At 42.6% G+C, this 27,640-nt stretch overlaps 1 protein-coding gene across 2 annotated transcripts in view; it reads left to right on the top strand.

Annotated features, from left to right (window-relative positions):
• The window catches only part of col15a1b (collagen, type XV, alpha 1b), a 49,218-nt gene that overhangs the window by 2,622 nt on the left and 18,956 nt on the right, over positions 1-27,640 (top strand). For both annotated transcript variants that reach the window (XM_076745425.1, XM_076745424.1), the window contains exons 3-13: positions 21,324-21,511; positions 21,730-21,939; positions 22,283-22,435; positions 24,764-24,838; positions 25,223-25,321; positions 26,191-26,302; positions 26,612-26,652; positions 26,806-26,979; positions 27,083-27,109; positions 27,204-27,266; positions 27,531-27,608. In XM_076745425.1, the coding sequence (XP_076601540.1) occupies positions 21,324-21,511; positions 21,730-21,939; positions 22,283-22,435; positions 24,764-24,838; positions 25,223-25,321; positions 26,191-26,302; positions 26,612-26,652; positions 26,806-26,979; positions 27,083-27,109; positions 27,204-27,266; positions 27,531-27,608 (1,220 nt within the window). The remainder of the gene's footprint in view (positions 1-21,323; positions 21,512-21,729; positions 21,940-22,282; positions 22,436-24,763; positions 24,839-25,222; positions 25,322-26,190; positions 26,303-26,611; positions 26,653-26,805; positions 26,980-27,082; positions 27,110-27,203; positions 27,267-27,530; positions 27,609-27,640) is intronic.

The following is a 27,640-nucleotide window of genomic DNA, read 5'->3' as shown; positions in this document are numbered from 1 at the left end:
CCTCATCGCAAGGCAATGTGTTTTCCCCAAATTGCCACACTTGAAATCCTGCCAGCATAGAGAGGGGCAATATACTTTTTCACCTCTGCACACCTGGCCAATCACTGTGGGAAGAGGGTGTGAGTGTTGAATTGTTGACTTCAGCAGGTTACAAATGTTTTTGGACACAGCCTCCACCAGTCATGTCTAAAAAGCAATTTGCATGACGCCTTAAGGATGTGGAGTTTGCAGTGGTGGAGCGCATGCAACAGTTTTCATGCAAGAGACTGGAGTAGCCTCTCATCATAGATGATAATGATAATAATGATAATTAATGTTATTGCTTTTAATCACAATCTTTTCCCCAATCTATTTGCCTTTCCACAATCTTTCCCTCACCCCAACCCCATACCACACCAGGTGCCATGTGCAGACACTGTAAAACCCAAACGCATGAATCATGATCATGAGTCATCCAATATAAAGCTGTGTGGTTAGTTTTGATGCATCACAGGTGAAATCCATATTTTTCATCTGCAGAGCTGATGAATCTGAATCCATACATTTAGCCAGTCGCCTATTGTTTAGTCATCTCAGGATATAAAGCAATCTGAAATCACTGGTGTGAACGCTAACTCTTTTCATAAAAACATGTTTTCATAGATGTAGTGTAGGTAAGTAAGTAATTAAGGTAAGTGTAGGTGTAACAGTTTCAGACAGCAGACAGCATCTCTAAATTTCCAAACACACGACGGCTGAAAAAAGAAATCTTATCTTACTGTTTCCACCCTCCAAACTCCACCTTTTCCCCCGAAAAGCACTCTTACTCCTGCCTCCAGGAACCTTCACTTCCCATTTACCGTTGGTTGAGTTGCTCTGAAAGGATCCCATGTTTAGCCAATAGAAATGATCGTGAGGTGAGCCCAGCGGGAGCCTGCTTTGGACGGGACATTCCTCTGTACAGTGAAACTTCGTCACATTGTTTTACTGTTGACAGTTTCAGTCGTGTTATGGTTGTGATTCATATTATGGGGCATATTTCGGTTTGCTCTCTGAACCTTATTCATTCGCCTCAGGAAAACAAACTTACTGCTGTCAGAACCATACTTTAGCTTCCTCTCTTTCGGTCATATTCAGTCGCCCCCTCACATATTTTTTTGGAGTTTTACCTATAAGCCTTTCATGTGCTTTCAGTCCTGACCTTATTTGGTCTCTGATGTGACTGGAATAAAACTCCCACCAAGCTGCCTTTAGTGTTTTATGAGTGTAAAAATCTGGCAAGCGAGCATGTCACAGAGCCGTATGAAAGAGCCTCTACCTAAACGTCTTCAGTATATTAGAGAGCTGAACGGCCTCACTGCAGCGGAGTCCTGTCTGGAATGTGCTCATTCAGCCACAGTGACTTTGATTTGAACACAGCTGGGCACAATGGGCCAACTGTAAAAGGTGTCATTGCTGTATGTGTCTAACGTTTAGCTCTATGGGATTCTGCTGGGAAAAAAATCAGTCAGTGGAAACTTGTAAATAAGAATGGGTGTTTCTTCGAGGGTCTCACGACTTTTCCGTTGAAAACGGCCTTGTGTTTTCCATGATGTGACGCTCACTGGGATGATGGAGTTCTGTAACCTTGGCTCCCATTACCGTACAGAGGAAAAGAGAGTGTGCTGCTGTTGCAGAGCCGTTAAACTAACGTCAGAAGCGGTTATTAGATTGACCTGATTATGCTTTAAGATAAAAACGCGCAGCTCTTACTGCAACGGTTTTTGAAAGGAAAGAGTGAAATGCCACCGGATTTCTGTTGTTGTTGTTTGGGTACACCGTTTCCATGGTTACTGTAAAACGTTGACCATGAATCATTATCATTGTGTTTCTGTTCTGTGCTGTCCAGGCTATGCTTTGGGGCAGGACGCATACAAAGAAAGTCCTTTTACCAAGAGAGCATCTGAAACTTTATTGACATGAGGGAAGTGGTAACATTCTGTTTATGTGCACACTTTACGGCTGTTGTTTTAAATATTAGCATGCATGTTATCGCCTGCTGCGCATGTGAAGATGCAGAACATCGCTGCTTAGTCAAACAAACATGTGAGTTTTCAGTTTAGGGCTGTAACTAATCATTATTTTCACTCTCAGTTCATTTTCTTGATTAATCTATTAATCATTTTCTCTTTCACGGTGCAGATATGAAAGACAATATTAGCAAATCCTTGCATTTGAGAAGTGGAAATATTTGGAAGTTTTGCTTGAAAAGAGACACAAATGATTCATCTATAACTTAAGTTGCTTCCATTTGTTTTCTGTCAATAAATTAATCAATTTATTAACCAACTGCTTCTGCTCTCCCTCAGTGCAGTCATGTTATAGGAGGAAAGTCAAGCATTGCTCGTGCCGATACTATTCATAAGTTACATGTTTGAAACCGAAATGTTTGATGTTTGAGAGTTTTGGTCTGGTAGAAAGTAGTATTTTTACAACTTTACTGCAAAAGTCTTCTTAGGACACAGTTACCTCGCACTCCTTTATCCCTGGAGTGTGTTGGCTACAGACACACAGGGAGAGAGGAGACACAGCTCTGTAGAGTGCAGACACACTAAGACGTCTGCCTGCATCATCAGTGCTGCATCTGCTGTCTGTCATGAAGGACTTGCGGCTCCTCAGCACTCTCTCAGAGATGCACAGAGAAGAATGTGGGTTTAGGGAGCTAATGAGGAAGCATCAGCCAGTAATTAGCTGGCAAACGTGAGCTTGTTTCATATTATGCGAGGCAGTTATTTTACTTTTCTTGCTTTGTTCACTTTGACTTTTCCAACCCGTCTGACTTAAACATTCAGGGGCAGTTTCATGTAGACAGAAAGAGAGCCAGGTCCTGAATTCAGCTGGAGTTTGGACTGGGACCAGTTTCCTCTGCTGTCGTTAATGTTTCTTTTCTGTGTGATTTTATGTGATTAACTGCTGAACAACATCATGTCCGCTTTCTCACTTCGAGGTAACCTTCAGTAACCGCCTATGTTTTAAGGGAAAGGTGGACAGGACACTGTTCTTCTGTGTGTGTATTTATACTCAGGTATGCTTTTGCATATTTGGGTCTGTGGCTACTCAAATTATGGCCATTTGGCTGTTTGCAGATGGAGAGTAGCACACACACACACACCAATATTCATGGCCTTTAAGGGCAAATCTGTCTAGTAAAACATTAAATGTGCACCTATGATCGTCATTATAACACATGTTGGGACCTTTGCACTGTCCTCTATGAGGAGTGTTATGGAATACTACACCAACATTACATACATATTCTCCATTACTGTGGAATCCAATTAATCAACTGGAAAACTGAATTTTAGTATATCCTGACCTTCTGGAGTTCCCAATTATTCCAACAGTTATTACTTTATCACATATTCACTTAGAAATTACTTTGAATGCAAAATCTAAGTTTGGTGTTTACAGCTTTGTTTTGCATTTAAAGATTAATTCCTTTTTTTGATTGTGTAAAACCAGTTTCCTTTCTCCAAAACGGCTTTACTTTGATAGAGACCCTCCACCCAGCAGCTCCTTCACAGCTTCTCTGTTTTGACATTCAGTGCCACAGCTGCCCTTTTATTATTTACCTTTGGATTAGACACAGCAGCCGAAATCCTTCTCCTTCACTTAGCCTCTGCCCTTCCCCGAAGCCCTGTGGATGTGCTGCTGAGTGCCAGCTCTTTAATCTCTGTTTTGGTTGGCGGTGCTCCTAATGACTGCTGGTATATCACAGATGACCATACCTGTGAAAAATGTGTTGTTGGAAAGATGTTGGTCAAACCTTAACAGCAATGATCAACACTCAGATAAACAGGACTGTCCAGCAAAACCACTCATCATGCATATGTCAGAGCCTGTACAGTGTTCATCAAACACCTCAAAGTCAATTTCATATATCACACTGGATGTTTTGACTGGGGCTAAAGCTTTCTACACATGCTTGAAAATCCATAGCATGAACATTTACAACACTTGGGATCCTAAAACTAAACTAAGCATTAATTGCAAAGCTGTGATTTTTGTGTCACTTCATATAAAGAATATTCCTTCCACTATGTTTGTGCATTCTGTATCACCTACTCCCCACAGGGTAGGACAGCTCTGCAGCTTGGATGAAAGTGTCTTTAGTCCTATGACTAAAGGAGGGCAGAACGCGCTCAATGCATGAGGGCTGATTTACCACTATGAGATGGAAAATGTCCCAGATTCTTTTAGGGTTAGAGGGAAAATCTAAATTTGGACCAATAATGGAAGCTAGGCTTTTGGAGAAATGCGCCCGCAACACATGTAAATGAATGACCTCATCCTACGCCTTGAAAGGAAAAATCCCTTTTTTTTTTTTTTGCATGTAAACGTGTTTCAAGAGGAGGGAATAGTCTGAGTATATAGTATTACACCTCAGTCTAGTGTTGACTGCACCTGTGCATAACCCCACCTGCACTGCCCTATAACAAAGTCTCAACAGACACACAAACACATATGGAAAAATACCACACTCTGCAGCTTTTTACTTCTGTGGATCTGAACAATAGTGAATTTTGTGGTGCGGCTGCAGTGGGTGGATGTCAATAGATGGTACCCTGCCAGAGGGACTGTGGAGCAAACATGAGATAATATTTTCCTGTCACATTTCTCTGAAGGTTGCCTTTCATTCTGAGCCGTCTGCATCAAATGTCTGTCACAATACACAATGTGAAGCGCTCCCAAAATGATAGGAGTGACATCATTGACCTGCAGGACCTCACTGTCCGGTCCTCCTTCCAGTGACATGAATGCTCTTGTTTGTCATATCAAGGGTACTGTGTAGGAATCACACTTCACTCCATGACAGTGACAGTCTCCTTGATCGCATGTGTGAAAGAATTTCCCATCACTGTGCCTCCCATGGGCTTCATTAACATTCGTACTGGAGGAGGAGATGAGCCTATGCGAGAAGCTCCAAGAGGTTGTTTGCTCTGAGAACAACACTCGCAGCTGAGCAAACACCGCCAACACCCCCTACACACACACACACACACACACACACACACACACACAGACACACACACACACACACACACACACTCAGAGGCTCACACTCAATGCCCTGTGCCTTATACATGCATAATCAGGACATAAGCGGATGTAAATAGTCTAGCAACTCGTAACTATGACACCATGTTTGGAGAAATTGATTCTTGACGGGGTTGGTTGTTTAATACAAACTGGGTTATCTGTAATGATCCCTGCTCACTGTAAAATAACAGAATTACAAATTACTGTAATTACAAACAAACGTTTTATAGCACATGTAAAACTTTTTATAGTAAGTTTGCTTGAAAGCATTGTGTGTAATGAAGTACTGGCACATGTATCATGACTGGGTATGACAGGGGCATCCTCGAAAGGCTCAGTCGTACAGAAAGGATATTACTACATGGGCTCTGGAACACTACAGAAAACTGTTTTCAGTAAACACAGTTCATTTGGATATGATTGCATTCTGTTGTACAGGGCATCCCATTTTTTTTTTTTTTTTTGGAATCAGGGTTGTATAAGATTTCATGTTCTATAATGGAATATAATATCTAATATAATGGGGAAGGTCAAAGTTTTTGAAAATATAAAATCTGTCTCACAGTGCTGCAGAATGTTGTAATTCCACAATATTCTTAATATGATATTAATCTTAGTACTCACATCTATTGTACTGTCATGTAAAACACAGTTGTAGAGGCTCGAAAAACCTGACAGTCTCCAGTAGGTCTATGGGAATCATATTAATTCTTAAAATAATGGAGAATCAATTTATGGCTTAAAGCATCAGCAAAATGATGAGTTCTTATAAATAATGATAAGTGAGGACTGTTTATGAAATGACAAAACAAACACAAATGAAGAAGAGGAAATGGGATTAGAGGGGGGGACTGGGCACCTGGTCAGACCAGATTTTGCCAGTCTGTCCAGTCTACCTGGCTGCCTGTCGAGCTCACTGGACTGTCCATCTTTGTCCAGCTGTCCTGCTTATCTCAGCAGGCTTTAGCTGAGCCGCACGGTGGATGACCTTTTTTATGTTTCTGTGTATTTCAGGGGGTGAAGTGAGGTGACAGCAGGGGGTTGGGGGTGGTGGGGGGAGCAGGATGGGTGAAAGCAGGGACACTTGATGTAATGGAAACTGTCTCTCTGCAGATGTCCACCTCTGACCTCCTAACAACTCCAAACAATGCATTCTTTATCTGAAACATGTTGTAGGCCTTACAGTGTGGCATTGAGTGAACTTGTGTGTGTGTGCGTGTTTGTGTGTAATGTTTGTGCATGTGTGTGTTCAAAGTCAGAAGTTCATTTGTAGTCAATGGGGTTATTTTCTTAATAATCTATGGATCGTCAGGCAGCCCGTAAACCGTTAAAGCAATCAGCTGTGTTGTTGCAGAGCACGTGCTGTAATCACATGCAACAAGACGAGTTTAACTTCGTTTTGTGTAACAGCTGCTAACTTAGTCAAGTCAAGTCAACTTTATTGTCAATGCTGCTATATGAACACACTATGAACAGACTTGAAATATCATTTCCCTGAAATCCCTGGTGCAAACAGCAATAAACATGAAATATAAAATATAATATAAAATATAAAAGAAATATATACAAGTTAAAAAGATCTAGATCTAAGAAAAATATCACGATCTAAGATATACAGTATGATATGGCAAAATATGAACAGTATGAACAGTATAAATAGTGTAGTATAAACAGTGTGGAATATCAATAAATAAATGAAAGATGTGCAGTACAGTTTTGTAAACAGATTGTGTAAAGCCATTGACTGTACATAGTGCAATTTGGGTTTGTAAAAGAGTTTTTGAGTTTGTAAAGTGGCTGGTGCCGTCTGGTTTGTGCATGGTGGTGGTGGTGGGGTTGGAGTTGGGGGTGGGGGGTCAGTGTCCAGAGTTTGTGGGGGCAGAGGACAGGGAAGGAAGGGGGGACAGCTGGGAGGGAGTTCAGCATCCTGATGGCCTGGTGAATGAAGCTGTCTCTCAGTCTGCTGGTTCTGGCCCGTAGGCTCCTCTTTCTCCTCTCGGAGGGCAGGAGGTTGAAGAGGTAGTGGGTGGGATGGGTTGAGTCACCCACAATGCTGTGTGCCTTGCGGACCAGGCGTGTGCTGTAAATGTCCTGGAGGGAGGGGAGGGGGGCACTGATGATCCTCTCAGCTGCACTTACTATGCGCTGCAGGGTCCTCCGGCAGGATACAGTGTAGCCGCCGTACCACACAGTGATGCAGCTGGTCAGGGTGTTCTCGGTGGTTCCACGGTAGAAGGTGTGCATGATGGGGACTGGTGCTCTGGCTCTTTTCAGTCTGCGGAGGAAGGAGAGGCGCTGCTGAGCTTTCCTGGCTAGTGAAGAGGTGATGCTGCTCCAGGAGAGGTCCTCAGTGAGGTGCACACCCAGGAACTTGGTGCTGCTCACTTTCTCCACAGCAGCACCATTGATGGTCAGTGGGGGGTGCTGGGTGGAGGCTCTCCAGAAGTCGACAACCATAACCTTCGTAATCTCCACATTGAGAGAGAGATTGTTGCCTCTGCACCATGCGGCCTGTTGGCTCACCTCATCCCTGTAGTTTGACTCATCGTTGTTATTGATGAGCCCCACCACAGTAGTGTCATCTGCAAACTTGATGAAGAGGTTGGTGTTGTGTGTTGGTGTGCAGTCGTAGGTCAGCAGGGTGAAGAGGAGGGGGCTGAGCACGCAGCCTTGGGGGACCCCTGTGTTCAGCATGATGGTGCTGGATGCATTGCTGCCAACCCAGGCTGCCTGTGGTCTTCCGGTCAGGAAGTCCAACAACCAGTTGCAGAGTGAGGTGTTTAGTCCTAGACAGTCCAGTTTCTGTATCAGCTGCTGGGGGGGGGGGGGCGTGATTCTGTTGAATCATCCTCAGTGTCAATATGAGCAACTCATTTTTTTCAATGTTAATATATTGATGAAAGCAACTTCATAGCTTATTTTTGAATTTAACTCAATAACATGTTCTTTTATAGGGGCATAAAGTAGCATGTGCATGTATAACGATGACTGTGGAGAACTCCCTTCCAGAGGGAGGACAGAGGTCACATACAGGGTTTTTGCTAATGGACTAGGTCTGCAGAGTGGATAGCTAACAACACAAGCCCTTTCAACCTTTGAGTCATGTCATTAAAGTCCACTTAGCGACATCAGTGCATCTTCAGAACGAAGGAAACCATAGCCTGAGATAATAGGTTAGACAAACTGAATTTACCCTTGACTACATTCCTGGCTGTGTTTCTACCTGGGGCTATGTTATGTTGGCCCCATGACTTCTCTAGTGTAATTGGCTAGATGCCTGCTCCAATAATTATCCAAAACTATCTTAATGTCAGTGATGCAGGCTTTCATCAAAGGCATGTAGGCATGAAAGTGATTTTAAAGTTAAGATAAACAGATCTTTCCTGATGTGCCTTTGAATGATGCAGTCAGCTCAAACTGTCACCTACAACAAGCAGGTAAAATAGTACATTTATCCATGTACTCTGTAGTAGAGGTTAATAGCTGTCTGCCGTCAGTGAGCCCAGGCCTGGTATTTAACCTGTTTGTTTGATAGGATCAGGTCAGCATGCTGTATAACATGATTAGTCATTCAGCACGGCGCAATCTAAATTCTACTTGCACATGCTCTACTGGCTTTCAATGTGAGCTCTGACACACACACACACACACACACACACACACACACACACACATAAATGTGTGGAAAAATCCATTCACAAACATTCATATCCTCAAATGTAAAAGATCCAGTCTAGAGACAGATCAAGTACGATATCAAAGTCTTGGTCTACAGCATCCATTAAAATTATCCAGATTATGTTTTTTGTGGGTCTCTCTGTGTTTTTGTGAGTGTGTGTGTGTGTGTGTGTGTGTGTGTGTGTGTGTGTGTGTGTGTGTGTGTGTGTGTGTGTGTGTGTGTGGACAGATCAGTTGTTTGGGTTAATCCTACCCTGGGGTCAAACTCTCCTTCTGATAACCTCTCTGACTTCTCTGTTTTCGTTTTCTCCTCTTATTATCTTTCCTCTTTTTCTTTTGGTCCTCTGTTCTAAAGACAGTCTCTGTCTGTCTGTCTGTCTGTCTGTCTGTCTGTCTGCTTCTCTTCTCTTCCTCTGTCCCTTCCTTGCTCTGCCCATCCTCCCCCTCTTTTCCCAAGTTTACAATTCATTTGTCTGAAAAGGGCTTGCTTAAAAACTATACACCAGACCAACTGCTAATGATAATGGTCACATAAATGATATTTCTGCCATTACAACTACTGATCCTCTGACACATGGCAATATCTTACAGTCAAATATTTCTACAATCAGTTCTTTAATTACATTCACACAAACTTGTGCTGTTTGTGTTAACTCCAAATAGAACTGATGGAGACTGATCAACTGCAGCTCATTCCCAGGCCACACCATCCCTTTTCTCGCAGGTATTTCCTTTGTCCTCACTTAGGACGAGCTGGAGGTTCAAAGAGTGAGAGAATGTGTGTGTTTGTGTGTGTGTGTGTGTGTGTGTGTGTGTGTGTGTGTGTGTGTGTGTGTGTGTGTGTCATTGTCGATGTCTTCGTGCACGTCTAACATTCCAGGCATTTTTTTGTCTCCCACCTGCCGTTCTGGACACAGAGGGGATTCGATCACGCAGACAGGTCCCGTCCTCCTTATGTAATCACCATCAAGTCTCATCTGCGTGTGAAGCCACAGACAGAAAGTGCTGCTGCCCCTCAGTGATGCAGTTGTAAACTACAAGTTGGGAAATCTAAGATCTCCATCTGACAAACCTTATTACCAAGCTTTTATGTGACAACATGGTGCAAACCAACATCAGATATATACATGCTCAAATTTCAGTTGATGTTATTAATTTTTTTTCTTCAGTCTATCATTTATTCCTTTTAGACCAGTCACAGCTCACATCCTCATCTCAGCGAGGCATTTTCTTAAAGCAGTTTGGTTAAAAAAAGCAACTACCTCTGACAGTAACACTTAATTCTGTTTCTCGGTCATGTTATTGATGCGTATCAGTGGCTTCATAGGCTGAATTAGACTAAATGTGGACAATGAGTCACCACTCGATGATAAGGTTAGTTTTTAGTGGCTCAACAGCCTTTCTTGGCTGCTCTTTGCAATAAGAGCTTCTAAAAGTACTCCAACATTTCCTGACAGAACAGGGCCGAGAAATATGAAATGAAAACACGTCGTAGGAGGAGAGGAAGAGGGAGGAGGAAGTAAGGGAGGTGCCTGAGAAAAACAGCTTTTGCAACACAGGCTTCATTGATTACATGCCTGGTGGCTACAGTGTGCAAGTGTGTGAGTGTCTCAGAACGTGCATGCGTGGTATACCATTACCTGAGAACAGGTCCTCTCTGTTGACCTCTGCAGCCTGCCCACCCAATGTTCTGCTCCGGGGTTGGTTAAGAGGCTGTGTCAATCAAACCAATTGGGGAATAGTAAAATATGCTGTACAGTCACACACACACACACACACATACACAAAGGAAAAACAATGCAAAAATTCCCTTTGAGGGCCACATGCGATCTCGTGCTTGTTAAGCGTCCAAAGTCAAATACCGGAATCAATCTTGTGAGTTTATCTGAATCGATCGATTAATCAGTGGGGACATTTGCAAATTACTAAGTTAGAAAGAGATTTAAAAATCACATAGTAAGCATTTTGTAGTTGCCCATAAATGAGTTCTTGTGTTGTTCTGGCACAAAAACACTTTCCAGTGAGCCAAAACCTCTTTCGCTCTAATTGGCAGAGTGGACCAGCTTGTACACTCATACACACACGTAGGACTTACAAACACATGAAAACAGGAGTAAGCACACTCTTACGTGACAGCTTAGACCCTCATGAGCATCAGTGAGTCACACTGTTATAGAAATACTGTCAGCACGTCCAGTGGATCGCCATTGTTTCGTTTGTCTCCCACGGTTCGTTTGTCTTTCCTGCAGATCTGCCCTTTGATTTGGCACAGATGCTTGTATGGGTAAATTCTGCAGGACTCTTTTAGACAAGTGAGATATTTTTTGTCTGAGATACACACAGTCCTATTTTGAGGTTGAGTACGCCTACATCAAACTCGTGGTTGGAACAATTTTGTTTTCGTATTATCATCTATCCACTATGACTATCCATCACTTTTTTGACTCCTCTGCTCTCTTATTAACTAGCTGTCCGGCACTCTAAGCCCCAGCATGTGGTGTTACAGTGTTGCAAATAACTGGTTTTCATATGTCCTGTGATATCAGCCTGGTGATGTATTGGTTACTGTGAAAATAAATATAGTAAAGATTAGCCTCACACCAATTTGTAGTTTTATAAAAGTTCCTCCTAAACACAAATATGTCAATATACCAAATCGTAATTTCCTTTTTAGTTTAATTAGCTGAGCTACTACACAATCTTTCCACATAATCCCTGACAATGCCGAAGCAAACCCCCTGGAGTAGACCTAGTTGGGGATTACTGGTTCAGGTCACATGATGAGTAAGGCTTCCTCAAATGAAATACTTGATAGACAGGTGAATGAATGTTTTCACTACATAGGCACAGAAACAGAATTAATGTGCAGATCCTGTTTATAACTCATTTTGGTTGCCTCTATTTAGGTACATGACTGAATTTAAACCATAGGCTGGACAAGTCTTCACTCTAGTCTGCATGCATTACTGCTGATGACCACTAGATGACATCAGAGTGCTAGTATGTGTTAAAGGTTCTTCTGCCCTGCATTTATGAGTCCACTTAACTATGTCTCCACCCTCTGGTGATCTTTAAGTTACTAAAGCTAACAATGACCATTAAGGCTGACTATAGGACATACTTCAGATTGTTATGTGACATATACAGTGTCCGAAGCATCAACCAACTGATTAAAACTGATGAAGAATCCATTATAATCTGACTCATAATGCCGCATGTCCACTGGTCGTGTGATTTCCCATGTGTCTCCTTAAGCCACTTAAATAGTTATTTCTGTGAATAAATTCATAGGATACCCGTGCGATAGGCTGTGACAGTAAACCAATTAGAGTTTATTGTTGGGGTGGTTGCTAGGTAGAGCGGGAAGTGAGAGAGAGGTGAAAGGTGAAGGGGTTACTCTTCCTGGAATCCAGAGGCCCTAAATGGGGTCACGATGTATAGAAAAAAGAGGGTCTGAAAATACTCATAAGAATGTGGCAGCTTATCACCAGCTATCGCACACGAAAGTGGCCACTCTCTTCTTTTTATTTGTTGACGCCAGGATGCCTGAGTGAGGCCATGTTAACGACCCTTTGCATCCTTTCTGTTCATTCATACCCTCACATATGGCCACTGGTGCTAGTTTAGTAGCAAACAGCTCTTTTACCTCTGTTTTTCTGTCCCTGACATTACTATCACTGCTTAGAGACAATGACCGAATATCCAAAGCAATCCTGCTAAATTTCAGCTGTGATAATGCAGGTGCGTTAAATCCAAGGAACACTACTTGACCAGCAAACAAAGATGGTGACTAGCTGTTGAACAGAGAAGGCCCACAGAAGATTCAGTGGGGAGGTTGTGGTTATACATGTGTGTGTGTGTGTGTGTGTGTGTGTGTGTGTGTGTGTGTGTGTGTGTGTGTGTGTGTCTGATGGTATGGAATGCCAGGTTTCACTGTGATGGACCTCACCTCATTCCACTCCCCTTTAACCCTGGCTAATCCATGACTGATCAAGCCTCTCCCCACTGGGGGGTGTCCGCCCTTACCCTCTATTTAAATCTTAAACCTTTCATCTGCTCCATTAGTGGCCACCCCACCCTTTTCCCCCCCACAACTGTTTATGTGTTAAGGTATTTTAACCACTGTGGCTCCCAGGGTCTGATCAAGTTTATCAAAATTGCACCGACAACCAACAACGCCAAGGTAAGGCAGTTTGGAGGGAGAGCAAAGGAGTGGAGGGTAATATCACAGGAGTAAGGACAAGACATGGGAGTGCAACAGATATGCAGAACAACATTCAATGTTTTTCCACCCTGAGGGACCTAAATGTGCCAAAAACACTAGTTATGAGGTTCTGACATCCTTGGATGTACAGCTTTTGTTTCAGCTTAATTCGCAGTAATAAAGTACTTTGATTCAGTCTTTATAATTCTCCATACAGCTTGGCGATCAGCAGAAGAAAAACAATGTGTGTGCAGTCAATAAGATTTCAGCTGAGAAAAGTGGGCCATAGCTCATCTTTTTGCTGTCAACAGCCAATCAGATTTCCTCTGCACTACCCACACTCAATACCGACCCAATGACCAAGTCAATCACGGCATGAATAGCGTGTTATACACAATAATGGTGTGGGATGCTCTGACTGCCTCTGTGGCAGTTTTATTTCACTGCAAGGGATTTGAAACAGGAAGTCAAGAATTGTTGATGCTGTGTGGGATCGGCTGCCATATTTCATTTCACTGAGTGACATGAACTATTTAGCATTAATTCAAAATTAGCATTATCCCTTTAACATAGTGATGGATACACCCAAATAAAGGAAATCTAATAGATGGAATCAAATAAAAAATGAGAAGGTGAGTCACTAAAAAGACCTATTTTTCTCCCCCACTTTGCCTGTGCAAAGTTCCCTGGTTAAGAATGATTGTGATTTAGCTTACAGTGAGTTTGTTTTAAGCTGCATTCATCAGTTTTGGCCACAAGTTGAATAATAAGCAGCCATGGATGGATCAAGTGTAAATCCCAATGCTAGAAGACTCAAAGAAAGATTATTGGTCTCTCATGTTAGACGTTACCTAAGAAGGTAGCCCTGATGTCACCATTATCTTGCTTCTCCTTACACTCATAAACCTTTGTGTTTTTGGGTTGTATTCTGTATTTGGTTCAGGTCGCATCTTGTCTCCAAACGAACTTAACTTCAAGTGGAAGAGGATGGAGACTGATATTTTCAGGCATCTTGCCTGCAGCGTAGCATTATAATGACCTGCACCACAACATGCTTCGTGTGACCACGCCCCGCCATGTCAAACTATGGGCCTGAGCAAACACCTCCACCCAATGATCCTAAGCAGCACTCCAACCCTCATCCTGGACCTCACCAAACATTTAGAGAAGCACAATACAACAGAACAGGCATCCCTTTGTCATCGCCAACATGGGGCCTCTCTCCCTCTCTCCCTGATCAGTGAGCTGCAGCAGAGAGAAAGTCCACACTCTAGAAATGCTTCCACTCAACCTTCTGTGTCTTTATGTTTGATCTTCATTTTCAGTCAACGTATCTGTTAAGCCATTTTTCATTTTTCAGCATTTCAACATAAATACATGCAGAGAATACAGGGAATGAAATGTCCTTTCTCACAGGCTAAGGTGCTAACACACAGAAACCAATCAAATTGCCAGAATAAAAGTTTACATTGTATGTTTCCGCAAAACACAGATACATTAAAACTTTCTTTATGATTTGATTGTTCAATTTTATTTTATCAAAACAATGTGGTTAAGGTCTAGTTAGGTTTAGGCAGAAAAAACACTTAAAGTTATGAAAAGATCATGTTTTGGCCTAAAATACCTGGTTGCGCCGCCACAATCACAGCGGAAAAATGTCTCAACCTCTCATTAGAAGCACCCAGTTTTGCCACCACAAACAAGGTTTAAACCATGGTCTGTTGCTTGGCACAAAAATACACAAAAACAGACAGAAATCAACCCAGTCACCAGAATAAATGGAATTTTACATTTCTGCAAACTACAAATTGCTGAAACTTTACATTTATTTCCATTCAAATTTTACATGTCTTAGAAAATAGGAGGAACCCATCTTCCTTGCTAGCACTCGCCGGGCTGCATAGGTCCCAGCTCTTCAGCAAGGTAACCTGCCTTTGCGGTTGTCTCCGCCATCCAAGGCCTGGGGGGTCATGTGTCAGGCCTGGAATCAAGTCAGTTTTAGGGCAAGACCACTTTGGCCTTTGATAAATGCAAATTTATTGTAGCATTGTGGCCAAAATGAAGTGCACCAAGGCCAAAAACAATGGTGCAATAATAAGTGAGAATTACATATCATGAAGAAATGGTAAATGGGCTGTATTACAGTTTAGTTTCCACAAAGTGCTGTCTGATTTTGTTTAATCTGAACTCAGCAGATGAGTCTGAGATCATAAGAGCAGCCACAAAAAATGACTTTTTTTACATACTCAACATTAAACACACTGGTGAGAAACTTCTCAAGGCAAGACCACTCACCTCTTCTCGTCACTAGATACACTGCAGACAGCCAACAGAAGAAGGCGGACATGTTATAAAGAGAAACATTGACTGTTTCTGGGTGAATAAATGTTCATGTTACTTATAAAAGGTAAGAGTAGAGCAATGAGAATGCTGAGCTTTCAGGTTTAGTCAGCAGTCTTCCATTAAACCATCAAGCAGATTATATGAAGCAAAGAAGTTTAAAAACATGAACACAAAGGGCAACCATTTGCTGTGTACTGCCGTTAGAAACTGAGTACAATTAGCTCACAATTCACCTTTTTCCTCTCAAGGCCTGGTTTTCTGGGTTTGGGTCAGCCAGTCTTGAGCTCACCTTCTCAAATTCTCCTTCTGAATGAGGTTTCAGCTTCTTAGTATTAGCTCAGAAAGTGTCTGTGAAAGCTGCTTGTCGGGCACTCAGACTCCACCAAAGAGCCTTAACTTTATAAAGCACATTTGTCCTCACAGCTCATCCAGTTTAGCATGTTTGCAGCTATAATGGCACTCAAGATTAGCCTTTTTTATCACTGCGCACGTCCTAACAAACTAACTTGGACACATCAACTTGGCTTTTACATCTAAAGAAAAAGATGTTTGTCCATTTGTCTTGGAAAGCGCGACACTCCTACTTACAGTTTGTCATCAGGCGCCATGATGCATTGACATGTTGACATAATATCAGCTGAGACGTTAGTATATCAGAGTAGTAAATCAACTGTTATGGGACATGGCAAGTGGTATTTCCAACCTCCAGTCAGTGTACGACCAAGTGGTTGAGACAAAATTACTGACTTTTGTTTGTTTTTGGGGTTTTTTTTGGTGTCTCTCAAACTCTTCTGGATGTGCCATACAGCTGAAAAAGAATTTTATGTCCCATAGGAGACGAGGGAGGAAGGGGTTTGCCCACATATCCTAATAAAGAAACCTCACTGCCAATGTCTGTGCTATGTTTTCGGCACCCGCTGTGGTTTTATATGGTATTTTGTTGGATGTCTCACCACAAGTCTCATCATTAGTATAATCAGCAGACGCCTGTATGGATGTTATGATGTTAAGATGATCTTTTTAAATGAATCATGTCGTGTTCCTTATGGTGCTTTCATTTTGACATTTCTGCTGTATTAGCTGGGAAACAGGAAGCAAAGGATGATTGACAGCAAAGGTTTTGCACCTGTAGCATTTTGAATGACACATCTTACCTTATGTATCTGTCTGTGTGTTCAACTTGACATGTTGAACATGTGGCATCAGGCGTAGGCAGAGAGACCATAAGTATGACCCAGAGAACACACACACACACACACACACACACACACAGATGGGAGGAGAGGAGAGAGAGGAAAGGAGGAGGAGGGAGTAGTGAACTAACTAACTCTCTAATCTGCCTGTCTGACAGAAAAAGGGAGAGAAAATCAAGTCTGCTGTGTTGTAGAGTGCAAGAGGAGGGGGAGTCTGTAATTACACAGGGAGAGAGGAGGGGAGGGAGAGGAGAAAGAGAGAGAGATGTCAGGGTGTTACAAACATCGCAAGAGACAGAGACGGAGGAGGACATAACGAGAGAGGAGAAGCAAAGAAGAGAAAGGAGAAGGAACAACCGAGAGGACAGTAACAAACTGAATGGTCCTTCCTTGGATATACTTTCTCGCCCTGGATTTCCTGGATTACTGAGATTTACTTTTACACACTCTGCAGGACTCTGCTTGTGCATCATTTCACAGCTGGGGCCTCAGCACTGTGGCTTGCCTATATGCCTGTTTGCAGGGGTGTAGTGTTTCTTATCTGCAGTTAACAGAGTTGGCGTGTTTGCACATGCATGCAATACAGAGGAAGAGGATGGGAGCCCTTCGCCTCTCTCTTGGTCTCTTCCTCCTCCTCTCCTCTCCTGTACGAGCCCAGTGGTGGAGCTTCATCTGGGCGAACCCTAAAAAGAGCACCAGCTCTCCTCCCTCTGTTCCTCCCTCCATTACCTCTCCATCCATCACTTCCCTGAGCCCTTCTGACGCCCCAGGGACGACAGAGTGGGCGATAACGGAGAATGGGGTGGCAGAGAAAGCTCTGGAGGGTAGCACTCAGACAGAGGTGTCTGTGCTGACCCCTACCCCCAGCCCAGGAGTGTCAGTCTTTGGCCACGTGACTGCTGAACCTGGGATCTTACCTCCAGAGGAGGATGCAGGTGGAGGCAGTAAAGCCAGGGTCCAATACAAACCACTGAAACACTGGAAGAGTGGTGAGTGTTACCGGGATGTTGACAGAGATAGTTTCACCTCAGACTTCTTTCCCAGGCTCTCTCAGAGGTTAGATTTCCATAGAGGTTAGAGCACTAGTTCCTTTTTGGCTTTTGAGACAGAGAAGCAATGTCTACCTGGCAGCCCTCATGTAAGTGCAAGTGTAAACGTTCTAGTATTTCCCAATAAAAAAAGCAAAGATTAATGAGAGTATGTACAGAATTTTTGTCAGGGATTTTTTTTTTCTTATTCCTACCTTGCTCATTATCTTTCTGGTTAGGAATAAACTGGATTAGATCACTATGAAACAATAAAATCACAAAATCTGTCCTAGCAAAAGCCAATGTGTGAAAGAAGAGCTAAGATATCATTAAATTGTCATTGATTATTTTCTTGGCTCACTTAGAGGAGGCAGCAACATGTTGTAAACACAACACTGACATATTCACACCTCATGAAGTTGATAGAGCATACAGTTGCCTATTCACACATCCAGCTGACACATAACAACATTATTACCATTGATTTGGAGTTGTGTTTTTGTCCATCTGACTCTGTCTTGGTCTCCAACTTCTACTGGGGAAGATTTGTAGATCTTTAAGTAACTGCACCACTGTGTTCACCTACTAGTTGCTAATTATGTTTGTTTGCTATTTGGTGCTGGGCAGGTCATGTAAACAAGACAAGACACTTCGGTTTGTGTACTCAAACTTCAAGTACCCCTGGATGGAAGCAGAATGCAATTTTAAATGCCTGATAAACTTAGAGCAACTATTGAATATCTGCAAAGAAAACTGTGCTTGTAAATGTCCACTCAGTAATTCTGCATGAATGTGAATGGATTCTACTCATGGTGACATGTGATTTAAGGGAAACTGTGAGAGAAGACAGAGCATTTACTCTCTACAATCCGCATTTTTAGCGTAAATGATCTACCATACTTACTAACCTTTCATGGCCTGTCATTGGTTCAGTAGGTCATGTTCATGGGTCAGTGGTTTAGTCACTTATTTAGACTAACCTTTAATCATATCTAATGACCTAAATTTTCCTCTACTCACAAATCAGAACAGAAGCCTTCCGTAGAGTGCCGGTATGTGACAAAGTTGTACCCTGATGTGCTCTGCATTAAATCTTTGAGAGTCTGAGAAATCTAACGGGAGTGGGCTAAGCAGCGGGAACCCTTTGTGTGGCACAGCAGGATCGAGGTGGGTTTAAAAGGTTATATGTGGCAATGCTAGGGGGGGTTGTTAAAATTGGTTTTATAAGTCCCCAGAAGCTGATCAAGAATCCATGTGGCCAACATGACGAGGATTATGTTCGGGAGGAGGGGTTAGAGTGGAAAAATGTGATGCAAAGCGAGGGAGCGATTAGATGACTGGCATAGTGTTTGATTTGGTGTTTGACTGAAGAAATGAATGTGATGAACCTAATCAATGATGTACTGTTTGACTGGCTGACTTGTTTGAAGTCTGCTTATATAAGTCGATAAATGAAGGATTTACAGGCTGAGTATTTACACCTGTTCACAGGAGTGTTGAAGTATAATCAGACATATACGTTTGTAAAAGACATTAATGGAAAATCTCTTTTTATTACAAAGTAAATTATGTCAAAATATTCTCCTAAACCCATGTCACATGATGTCAATAGAATGGGGATTGACCACAGACCTTCCTGGCATTGTGATTTATTTGAGTGTGTGTGGTGTTGTGTGTGCGTGTAGGTCTTCAAACCAGTTATGAAAAGTAAATTCAAAAAAGTAATATTTACTACACTTATCCATCTTTTACAGTATTGTATTCAAATATTTCCATTGTATGCAACTTTGACAAAAAAAAAAAAAAACAATGGTTGAAGTACACTAGTACATTACATTTGTACTTTTACTCATTTTATGAAAACTATAATACCTTTGTTCTTTTAGTAGAAAAAGATGCAGACATATTGTAGATGCCTCATAAAGTTGGCACTGTTAGCAAACCAACTGCTCACACGTCCAGCAGACATGGAAACACATTAGCATCCATTTGGAGTTGTGTTTCTGGACACTTGATGAAGTCGACTTTTCATTGTCCTTTTAGTTTAGGTCTGCTCATAACCAGCTCCTGGTGTAAATAAGGTTATTGATCTGCTACATTCTTTGCTATGTTCACCTGCTAGTTATCTCTCTGCTGCTTGGTGCTGGGCAGTGTAAGTTATCATTACACTGGGTTTATCAGCCTCATGCTGATTAACATTTGTTTTAACATACAGTATAAAACTGTATGTAATATGTTTCCATGCTGTTTCCTTAAAGAGAACAAAGTTTGTTTAGTTATCATTCTGTAACACACGGTTGTACAAAGGTAATCAGTTATCCATCTGTTCCCCAGTTTGCCCATTAAGCCTGAAAACTTTTAGCAGGGACTGACTTACCAGTGGACAGACTCCACAAAACTGCGCAGAAATAGTTTGTCTGCCCTTTCTCAGCAAACCCACATATTTGATCCCCTTGTTTCACTTCTTTTTTGGCCTCCATGGACCTTGAGAACTCTTCACAGCAGTGTGAACATAGTCCTTCTTGAAATGGCTGCCATCCAAGTTATGACTGGTAATCACCACCAGGTCGCTGCTGCCAAGTCAGTCTCAGACAAGATTCCAAAAGTAATATTGGCCATTATTTTCAAATGCGTGTGTCTCACAGTGCAAGAATGAAAAGTTAGACCTCTGCAGTCAGTGGCCATCAGACAGCATGCTGGTTGTAGCACGAGTTCTCCCACAGCAGTGTTTGTCTGTTCCTTTCAGTCATTACACAGCACTAATGACTTCACATCTGGACTGGAGGTGTGAGAACTGTGGTGTGTTTGTGTTTGTGTGTGTGTGTGTGTGTGTGTGTGTGTGTGTGTGTGTGTGCGTATTTGCAGATTTTGAACACCATGGTTCACCTGTTTGCAACAATGAATGTATTAATGTGCCGAGCTCCACTTGTAATAGTGTGAGTAATGCACAGATGCATGCCCTCACACACACACACACACACACACACACACACACACACACACACACACACACACACACACTCCTTAAACCCTTTAATCAGGTATGTTTCCAGTTGGTCAGGCTGATGAATTAGAGACCCCTGAATGTTGGACTGTCTGGTCTTGGGTTTGTGTGTGTGTTCATGTGGGTGATATGTGTGTTTGATGTGTGCATTGTATGCAAATGCATTTTTATCTCTCGCTCTGTGTGTGTGTGTGTGTGTGTGAGGAAGAGAGACAGAGATATATACGTAGGTACCAGGGGTGACCCTGGCTGGAATGCTGAGGTGAGAGTTTGTCGCTACGGGAGACAGGCTCCATAGTGGGGGGAATCAAGGGAATGTGAAGCCATCTCTTCACATACACACCTAATACTCTAATTGCCAGCCATTGTGTGTGCATTTCTGTTTGGGAGGATTATGTCCATGCGAGGCAGAGCAGCGAGGCGTGGGCAGAGTCTGGATCAGATCGGGTCAAATTAAAGCCATGTCAAGATGATTCAGGGGCATCTCTTCCTGACTCTAATGTGTTGTATGAGCACACACAGATAGCAAACAAAGGAAGCTGCCAGAACAGCTTCTGTGCACCTCACGGAAGATTCACTTACAGGCAAGAAATCCCACCGTGAAGGAAAACAAGTTTGCACTGAGGAGATAACAAGCAATGGAAAAAATTAATCAATCAACTTCAGTGAGGTTTCTAGTGTTTTCGATCAGGTGAACTTATTTGGCAATGAAATTCTGCCCAGGCAGTGAAATTATTTGCATATAAATACTCTAGAAACATGATGTTGGATCATAAATATCTTGCCATACACATTTTCTTAATTGTCTCTGTCAGAGCGAGGCTCGGGAGGTCACCTGGACCTGACGGAGTTAATCGGCGTCCCCCTCCCTCCCTCCGTCTCCTTCACTCCTGGCTATGAAGGCTTCCCAGCCTACAATTTCGGGCCTGAAGCCAACATCGGCCGACTCACCAAGACCTTCGTGCCAGGGTCATTCTACAGGGACTTTGCCATCATCGTCACGGTAACGTTAGAGAACTGAGCCCTTGAACCTTTTAAGCCTCCTTCATGCTGTCATTCTGTTTTTAAAGTGCTGGCGTTGAATGCAGTACTCAAGACACACTATCAAACTCAAACTAAGCACGCTGTAAGGAACTGTGTATTCTATGTAATGGGAGCAAGATGCCGAAACAATAAGCTTTAGTGACCTCCAATGTCTTCTGCCTTGCCCTTTTACTTCAGGTGCGTCCAGACACTCCGAGAGGAGGCGTGCTCTTTGCCATCACAGATGCCCGTCAAAAGGTGGTGGAGCTGGGTTTGGCCCTCACTCCAGTTCGTGGGGGGCTACAAAGCATCTTACTGTACTACACTGATAGCGAGCAAGCTACCCACAGCCACAAAGCTGCTGCCTTCAGTGTCCCTGATATGACCGACCAGTGGACACGGTTCACGGTGAGCATTACAGACTATGAGAAATCAAGGAATTAAAGGGATGGATTCAGTGGATACAGACTTTTTATTAAAGATGTTTATGCCCCACCTCAGCCACAAAAAATACTCTTGAAAAAATGCTTTTGAAAACTGATATTAGTTCTTTGTTTTTACCGAAACAGTGGCACCACATTAACTGTCAGGATGTAATTTGAAAATTAGCATCCCTAACGTTTGACATACAGTATTAGGAAAAAGAGCATCGTTCTTTCTCGCCTTTGTTGTTAATAAATGTACACAAATAAAGCATCAATTCATCTTAAATCTTCAATCATTAAACTGGTGTATTCGAACTGTCTGTCAGCTGGTGGTGGAGCATGAAGAGGTGCGCCTCTACATGGACTGTGGGGAGGCCGAGAGAACTACTTTCCACCGGAGGCCAGAAAGACTCACCTTCTCCCACAATTCAGGCATTTTTGTATCTAACGCAGGAAGCACAGGGCTTGACAAGTTTGTGGTAAGTCTAGAAATCCTCTAAATGTGAGCGTGTCTGTAAGTGTCTTTCTAAAAGAAGGAGAAAGAATGAGACTGGCAGACTATGTCAATATGAGTGTGCAGTATGTCTCAGGATTACGCATGTGTGTGTACGTGTGTGTGCGTATGTGCGTAGGTGTGTGTCTGCTTGTATGCCCTGGCCTCTCATTACCATGTAAAGAGCTGACATGTTGTCTGACCTCAGTCCATCTCCTCTGGAAACTTCCCAGCATTCAGTCTACTGGAACAATTTATGTTTTCACCAAATTCTTGCACGAATTTACTGACCATGTTGCTTTTTCTTGTAAGCAGCGTATCTCATTGTGTATGCAACGAGCAGAAATATAAAACCCTTGTGCCTGTTTCCAAGAAAATGTTGTTGAAGCCTGTCAACCAGGAAAATAACAAATGACCAGTACCAGAGAAGCTGCATCGCTATGTTTTTACCATCATCCACTTTGGATTTGTGGCACTGAAAAGCCGGAGAAGTGCAGTAAATGTACAGATATGAATGACCTATGCTTAATCCCAACCAAGTGGCAGTTGATGACTTCTGTTTCCAACACTGATCAGGATGCAGCCGGATCTAAACAGAGGCAAAATGTTACGAACACATCGAGTACTTCTTCCTGAGCTGGATCTGTTAGAGCCTTTACTGGATAAAGCCATGAAGATAAGTGACAGAGAGGAAGTAAGAGGGGAGGAAAGAACCGGTGAAGAGCGGAGGGAGAGGGGTGAGAAGTGGAAGGGAGGAGAGCACAGGGGAGTAAGTCGATGGCAGATGAGGAAGTCTGAGATGTCAGCAAGGCTTACTTGTGGTCAGATCAAGGCTCTCGACTCAGGCATTGAAGTGTGCTGCTATTCTAATCAGGAAAAATAGAAACCTGTGGCAAGTAACTGTTGTTCAGTAGGAATGACATCTTACTGTGCGCTACATTCCAAACAGAGTATAGACTCATCTCAAAGAGTCACTGAAACGAGTCACACTGATGGCTCCCTGTCCATTCTGAATTCACCGATGCTTGTGGCTTGTTGCCATGGTGAGTGAACGGGGCCCGCTTCCTTCTGCTTTGTTCGGTGTAGCCTGACTTTCTGTACGGGTTATCTGAAGCATGACGACAGAGGACGACAGCGTCAGTCATGTCCAGTCTGAAATATTTGGGTCACTCTGTGTTTGTGTGTGTGTCCTTGGTTTGTTGTCTTCAAAGGAAAACAGTAATGGCATGGGGCCCTTCTGAGCATGTGTTTGTGTGTGAAGGTTGTGAATGTTTTGAATGCTGACCACAGGTATTGACATGTCTCCATGTTCCCATAGAGCTGTATAAACCAGCATTATCACTACCATGCTGTGAGTTTGAGTGTTTTGCATGTGTGTCTTTGGGACTCCGGTTTCTATGGTGATATCAGCAAGTGGACTGTCCTTCATTGTGTGTGTGGTGCTCCTCTGTTTATTGAGACAGAAAGGGGCTACAACACCATCACACTTTAGAGCAATCCTTCCTCTTGGCCCCCTGCAGACGCCGGAAAACATTCAAATTCAGTTTTGCCTGTTGAATCTTTCTTAGATGATGCTCCTTCTGGCTACAAGATGCAACTCTTTTCACACAGAATCTTGTGTGTGTTTTTTAAAAAAAGGTGTAATTAGTGAAATTGTTTTGTAATATAATGATGAATTTTCTTTAAAAGGAAAAATCAGAAGTAGTCAGCTTATTTGTATGTATGACTGACTGGTGTAATGAGAAAATATCTCAGACACGCCTGAAACATGATGGTTTGAATATCGACTCAGATTCACACAGAGAAATCCATTACCAAAGATAAAGACCCTCTTCTTTGCATTCTGGGAAATGGAGGACATGACAGTCTAAGTGGAAGAAAACAATGTAACTCCTGAAAGTTTGAAGACACTGAAACATTTAACATTTATTTGAGGAAGACAACAGTCTAAAGGTTATGCAAGTGTTAAATGTAAAAGCTGGATTTTATTGTTGTAATTGGAGTTCATTTTGAGCTATTTTGTCAAGGCCACTGCAAGTAATAATGACTTTCATTGTGGATTAATCCGCTGTAATGAATTTTAATTTATAAAATGAAGCGAGGGAAATTTATTAAGAATTTATTAACAACTTTGACAGAAAGTTTGACAGCTGACACAGCTAATCTTGTGTCAGCTGTACTTGTACATACTGTTGGGTAGTTTCATTAATAGCAAAACATCATATTTTAGAAGCTGTTTTGTGTGCAAAAACACACCATGATAGTTGCTTTTACAGTGTTCCTAATTCCTCTCTCTCTCTCTTCCTCCCTCCAGGGATCCATTCAGCAGCTGGTGATCAAAGACGATCCCAGAGCAGCTGAGGAGCAGTGTGAAGACGACGATCCTTATGTGAGACACACACAAACACAGTAGAGGTGGCATACAGACATCCAGGACCCCACCATTTAAGATAAAACTGAAGATTTTGAGAGTAGTGGTTCCATATCCTGAACAAATAATATATACATGAATCAACAGTACCCCCTAGTGGTTAAAGGGTTTCACTGAACAACACCGTAATAATCTGACAACTTTTTATTTCGTGCCACATTAATCCGATTCTGACAGGATTTCAATCTGACATCAAACATTTGCAGTTGTATTCCCTTTCCTTCTGTCATTCCTACTTTCTCTACTAGTTTCTTTCATTTGTTCTTTTGTTTGTAACAGTATCTATAACATAACAATATATAATATTTTCCAAACCAACATGTCGTGTGATGTTTGATAAAGGCCTCGGGATACACCAGTGGAGATGATGCTCTGGATGACAGAGAGACAGAGGAGGAAATGATGAAGAACACACAGGACAGACAGCATGGCTCAGCACAGGTGGGTTGGCTGGATGAAGTGCTGGGTGGTTGGAGGTGCTCAGAGGTGATGTCATGTTTTGGTTGGCTACGTCCTTACATGAAACAGAAATATACCACATGTCGGTGAAATTCAGCCTGAAATATTTCATATCTTTGTAAATATGAGTTTAAACGCTATACAGCAGGTTTGAACAACTTAAACAAAAAGAGCTTGTCAAAGCTGTAGTTTCTTTGCCAGTTGAAACTATGCTGATCCTAAAAAAGAGTCTAGTGGAAACGAGAATTTAGTCTGTTAGGGCTATACATGTGTGTGCGTGTGTGTGTGGTTTGATGCACCCCTCTCCTTCATCAGAGCCCTGAAACAGCAGTCCTTGTATATGTCTGTGTGGGTGTTTCTTCTCTGTTCTGGTGCCATGTTTCATTCTCCCACAACCAGGAAGTCAGTCTGACCCTAAACATCCCATAATCAACACTGACTTTGAGGCTTCAAAGCAAACTGTCCTTCAGAAGCTGGATGACTGATGTTGAAGTCATGGTAGATGCTTTTTTCTGGTCTGGAGACATTCAGCAGCAACAGTGTCAACGGAAAGCTCAGACGATATATTATTTGATATTTTCTTCAAGATCCTGTTCGATGAATGATGAGCATTTTCAGTTTAATTTGTACAGTATGAATCCTCATGGTTTTAGCCAGTTATCCTTCATTAAGAGGCACTTTTGTTCACTAGTTAGGTTAATGACAACTTCATAAGCAAGTTTTCATGAACCTTGCTGTGTGGTAAATTTATGACACCACAGTATTTGCTAAGCAAAAATCACGCTTCTCACAGGAAGAATTTGATTTGGGTGACCCATTGACCTCCTCATCTTCTTCATTTCTTTGAGAAGGAGGACAGTGTTCCAGTCAGAGCTCCACCCACTGAGGCTCCGGAGGTGGAGATCGTTGAGTACTCCGGTCACCAGACCCCAACAGGGGCCAGTGAGGAAATGCTGATAAGAGGTCAGAATAAATCTTGTTTTCCTTGTGTCTAATGTTCAACAGGGGCCACCTCCTGATCCATTTGATCCCAGAGACTAGCATCATAAATTTGCATCAAGGAAATCAAACAGTAGCTTTACATCAAATCAAAGGTTCCTACTGTTGTAATTATATACTTAGTTCATCCTGATTGCAGCAGGAGAGGAACGGGTTTATTACAGCAGCAACATGCAATAAGATGTAGCAAAAAAAAAAAAAAAGCATGAAGGTAAATAGACCAGTGTTACCTCATAGTAATCGGATTGGTCATGTCATATGCTATGTGTACAGGGCCACACCGGACAGAGGAGGTCGGGGAGAGGTCAGGAGAGGTAAGTTCAGATGTGATATTTTTGATGTTGCTCAAACATTACAGTATATTCTAAATCCTCTGCCCAGTAGCGTCTTTCCATCACAGTCTGTCTTCTTTACACACACACACACACACACACACACACAATATGAGGATTGATTTGAATTTCCAGGGTCATGGCAGGCATGGGTTGAAAGGAGAACGTGGAGATCCTGGACCCAGAGGCCCACCTGGCCCACCAGGGCCTACCTATCTACCTGGGCAAGCTCAACCTGGGCCAAGAGGGCCACAGGGAACGCCAGGAACCCCTGGATCCACAGGACTGCCAGGAAGAGATGGACAGAAGGTGTGTGTGTGTGTGTGCCAAAGTGATAGAGAGCATGTGTGTGTGTTTATGTAGCTCTGAGTTCACAAGATTTAGGGCTAATCCTAAATCCTTCTCTCTGCAGGGAAGCAAGGGTGAAAAGGGAGATCCAGTGAGTTATTCATCTCTTCAGTGCTTCTTCTGTCTTATATCACATGAAATAACTAAACTGAAATGAAATGAAATTTACTGTTTGTAATGTCCAGGGTCAGAGAGGATCTCAGGGATTTCCAGGTTTGGATGGAGAAGCTGGAGCGAAAGGAGAGAAGGTACAGCTAAAGTACACATGGTTGCACTTAATAACTTAGTACAAGCGGTAGACTTTTTATTTAAAATACACTTTCATAGGAAACCTTGGGTCCTGGCATTCATGCGGGTTTGTCTTTGGCACGTACCGCCCACCTAAACACGGCTGCAGACCAAGCACACCCCCCCATGGCAATGGCATCCCCTGATGGTGGATGTGATCAAAAAAACTGTGAAAAGCAGATCTTTTGCTTCTTACCTCTTCTTCCTGCCTTTCCTCTCTACAGGGAGATCAAGGAGTTGGTTTACCAGGCCCTCCCGGCCTCCCTGGGCCTCCTGGACCCCCCAGATCCCGCAGCGTACCTGTGAGTATCACAGTTCATGGTGTCCCTATGTG

Source organism: Chaetodon auriga, chromosome 12 (genome assembly GCF_051107435.1).
Source record: "Chaetodon auriga isolate fChaAug3 chromosome 12, fChaAug3.hap1, whole genome shotgun sequence".
NCBI lineage: Eukaryota > Metazoa > Chordata > Actinopteri > Chaetodontiformes > Chaetodontidae > Chaetodon > Chaetodon auriga.
Note: the sequence above shows the minus strand (reverse complement) of the source record. Positions and strands in the feature narration are given on the sequence as shown.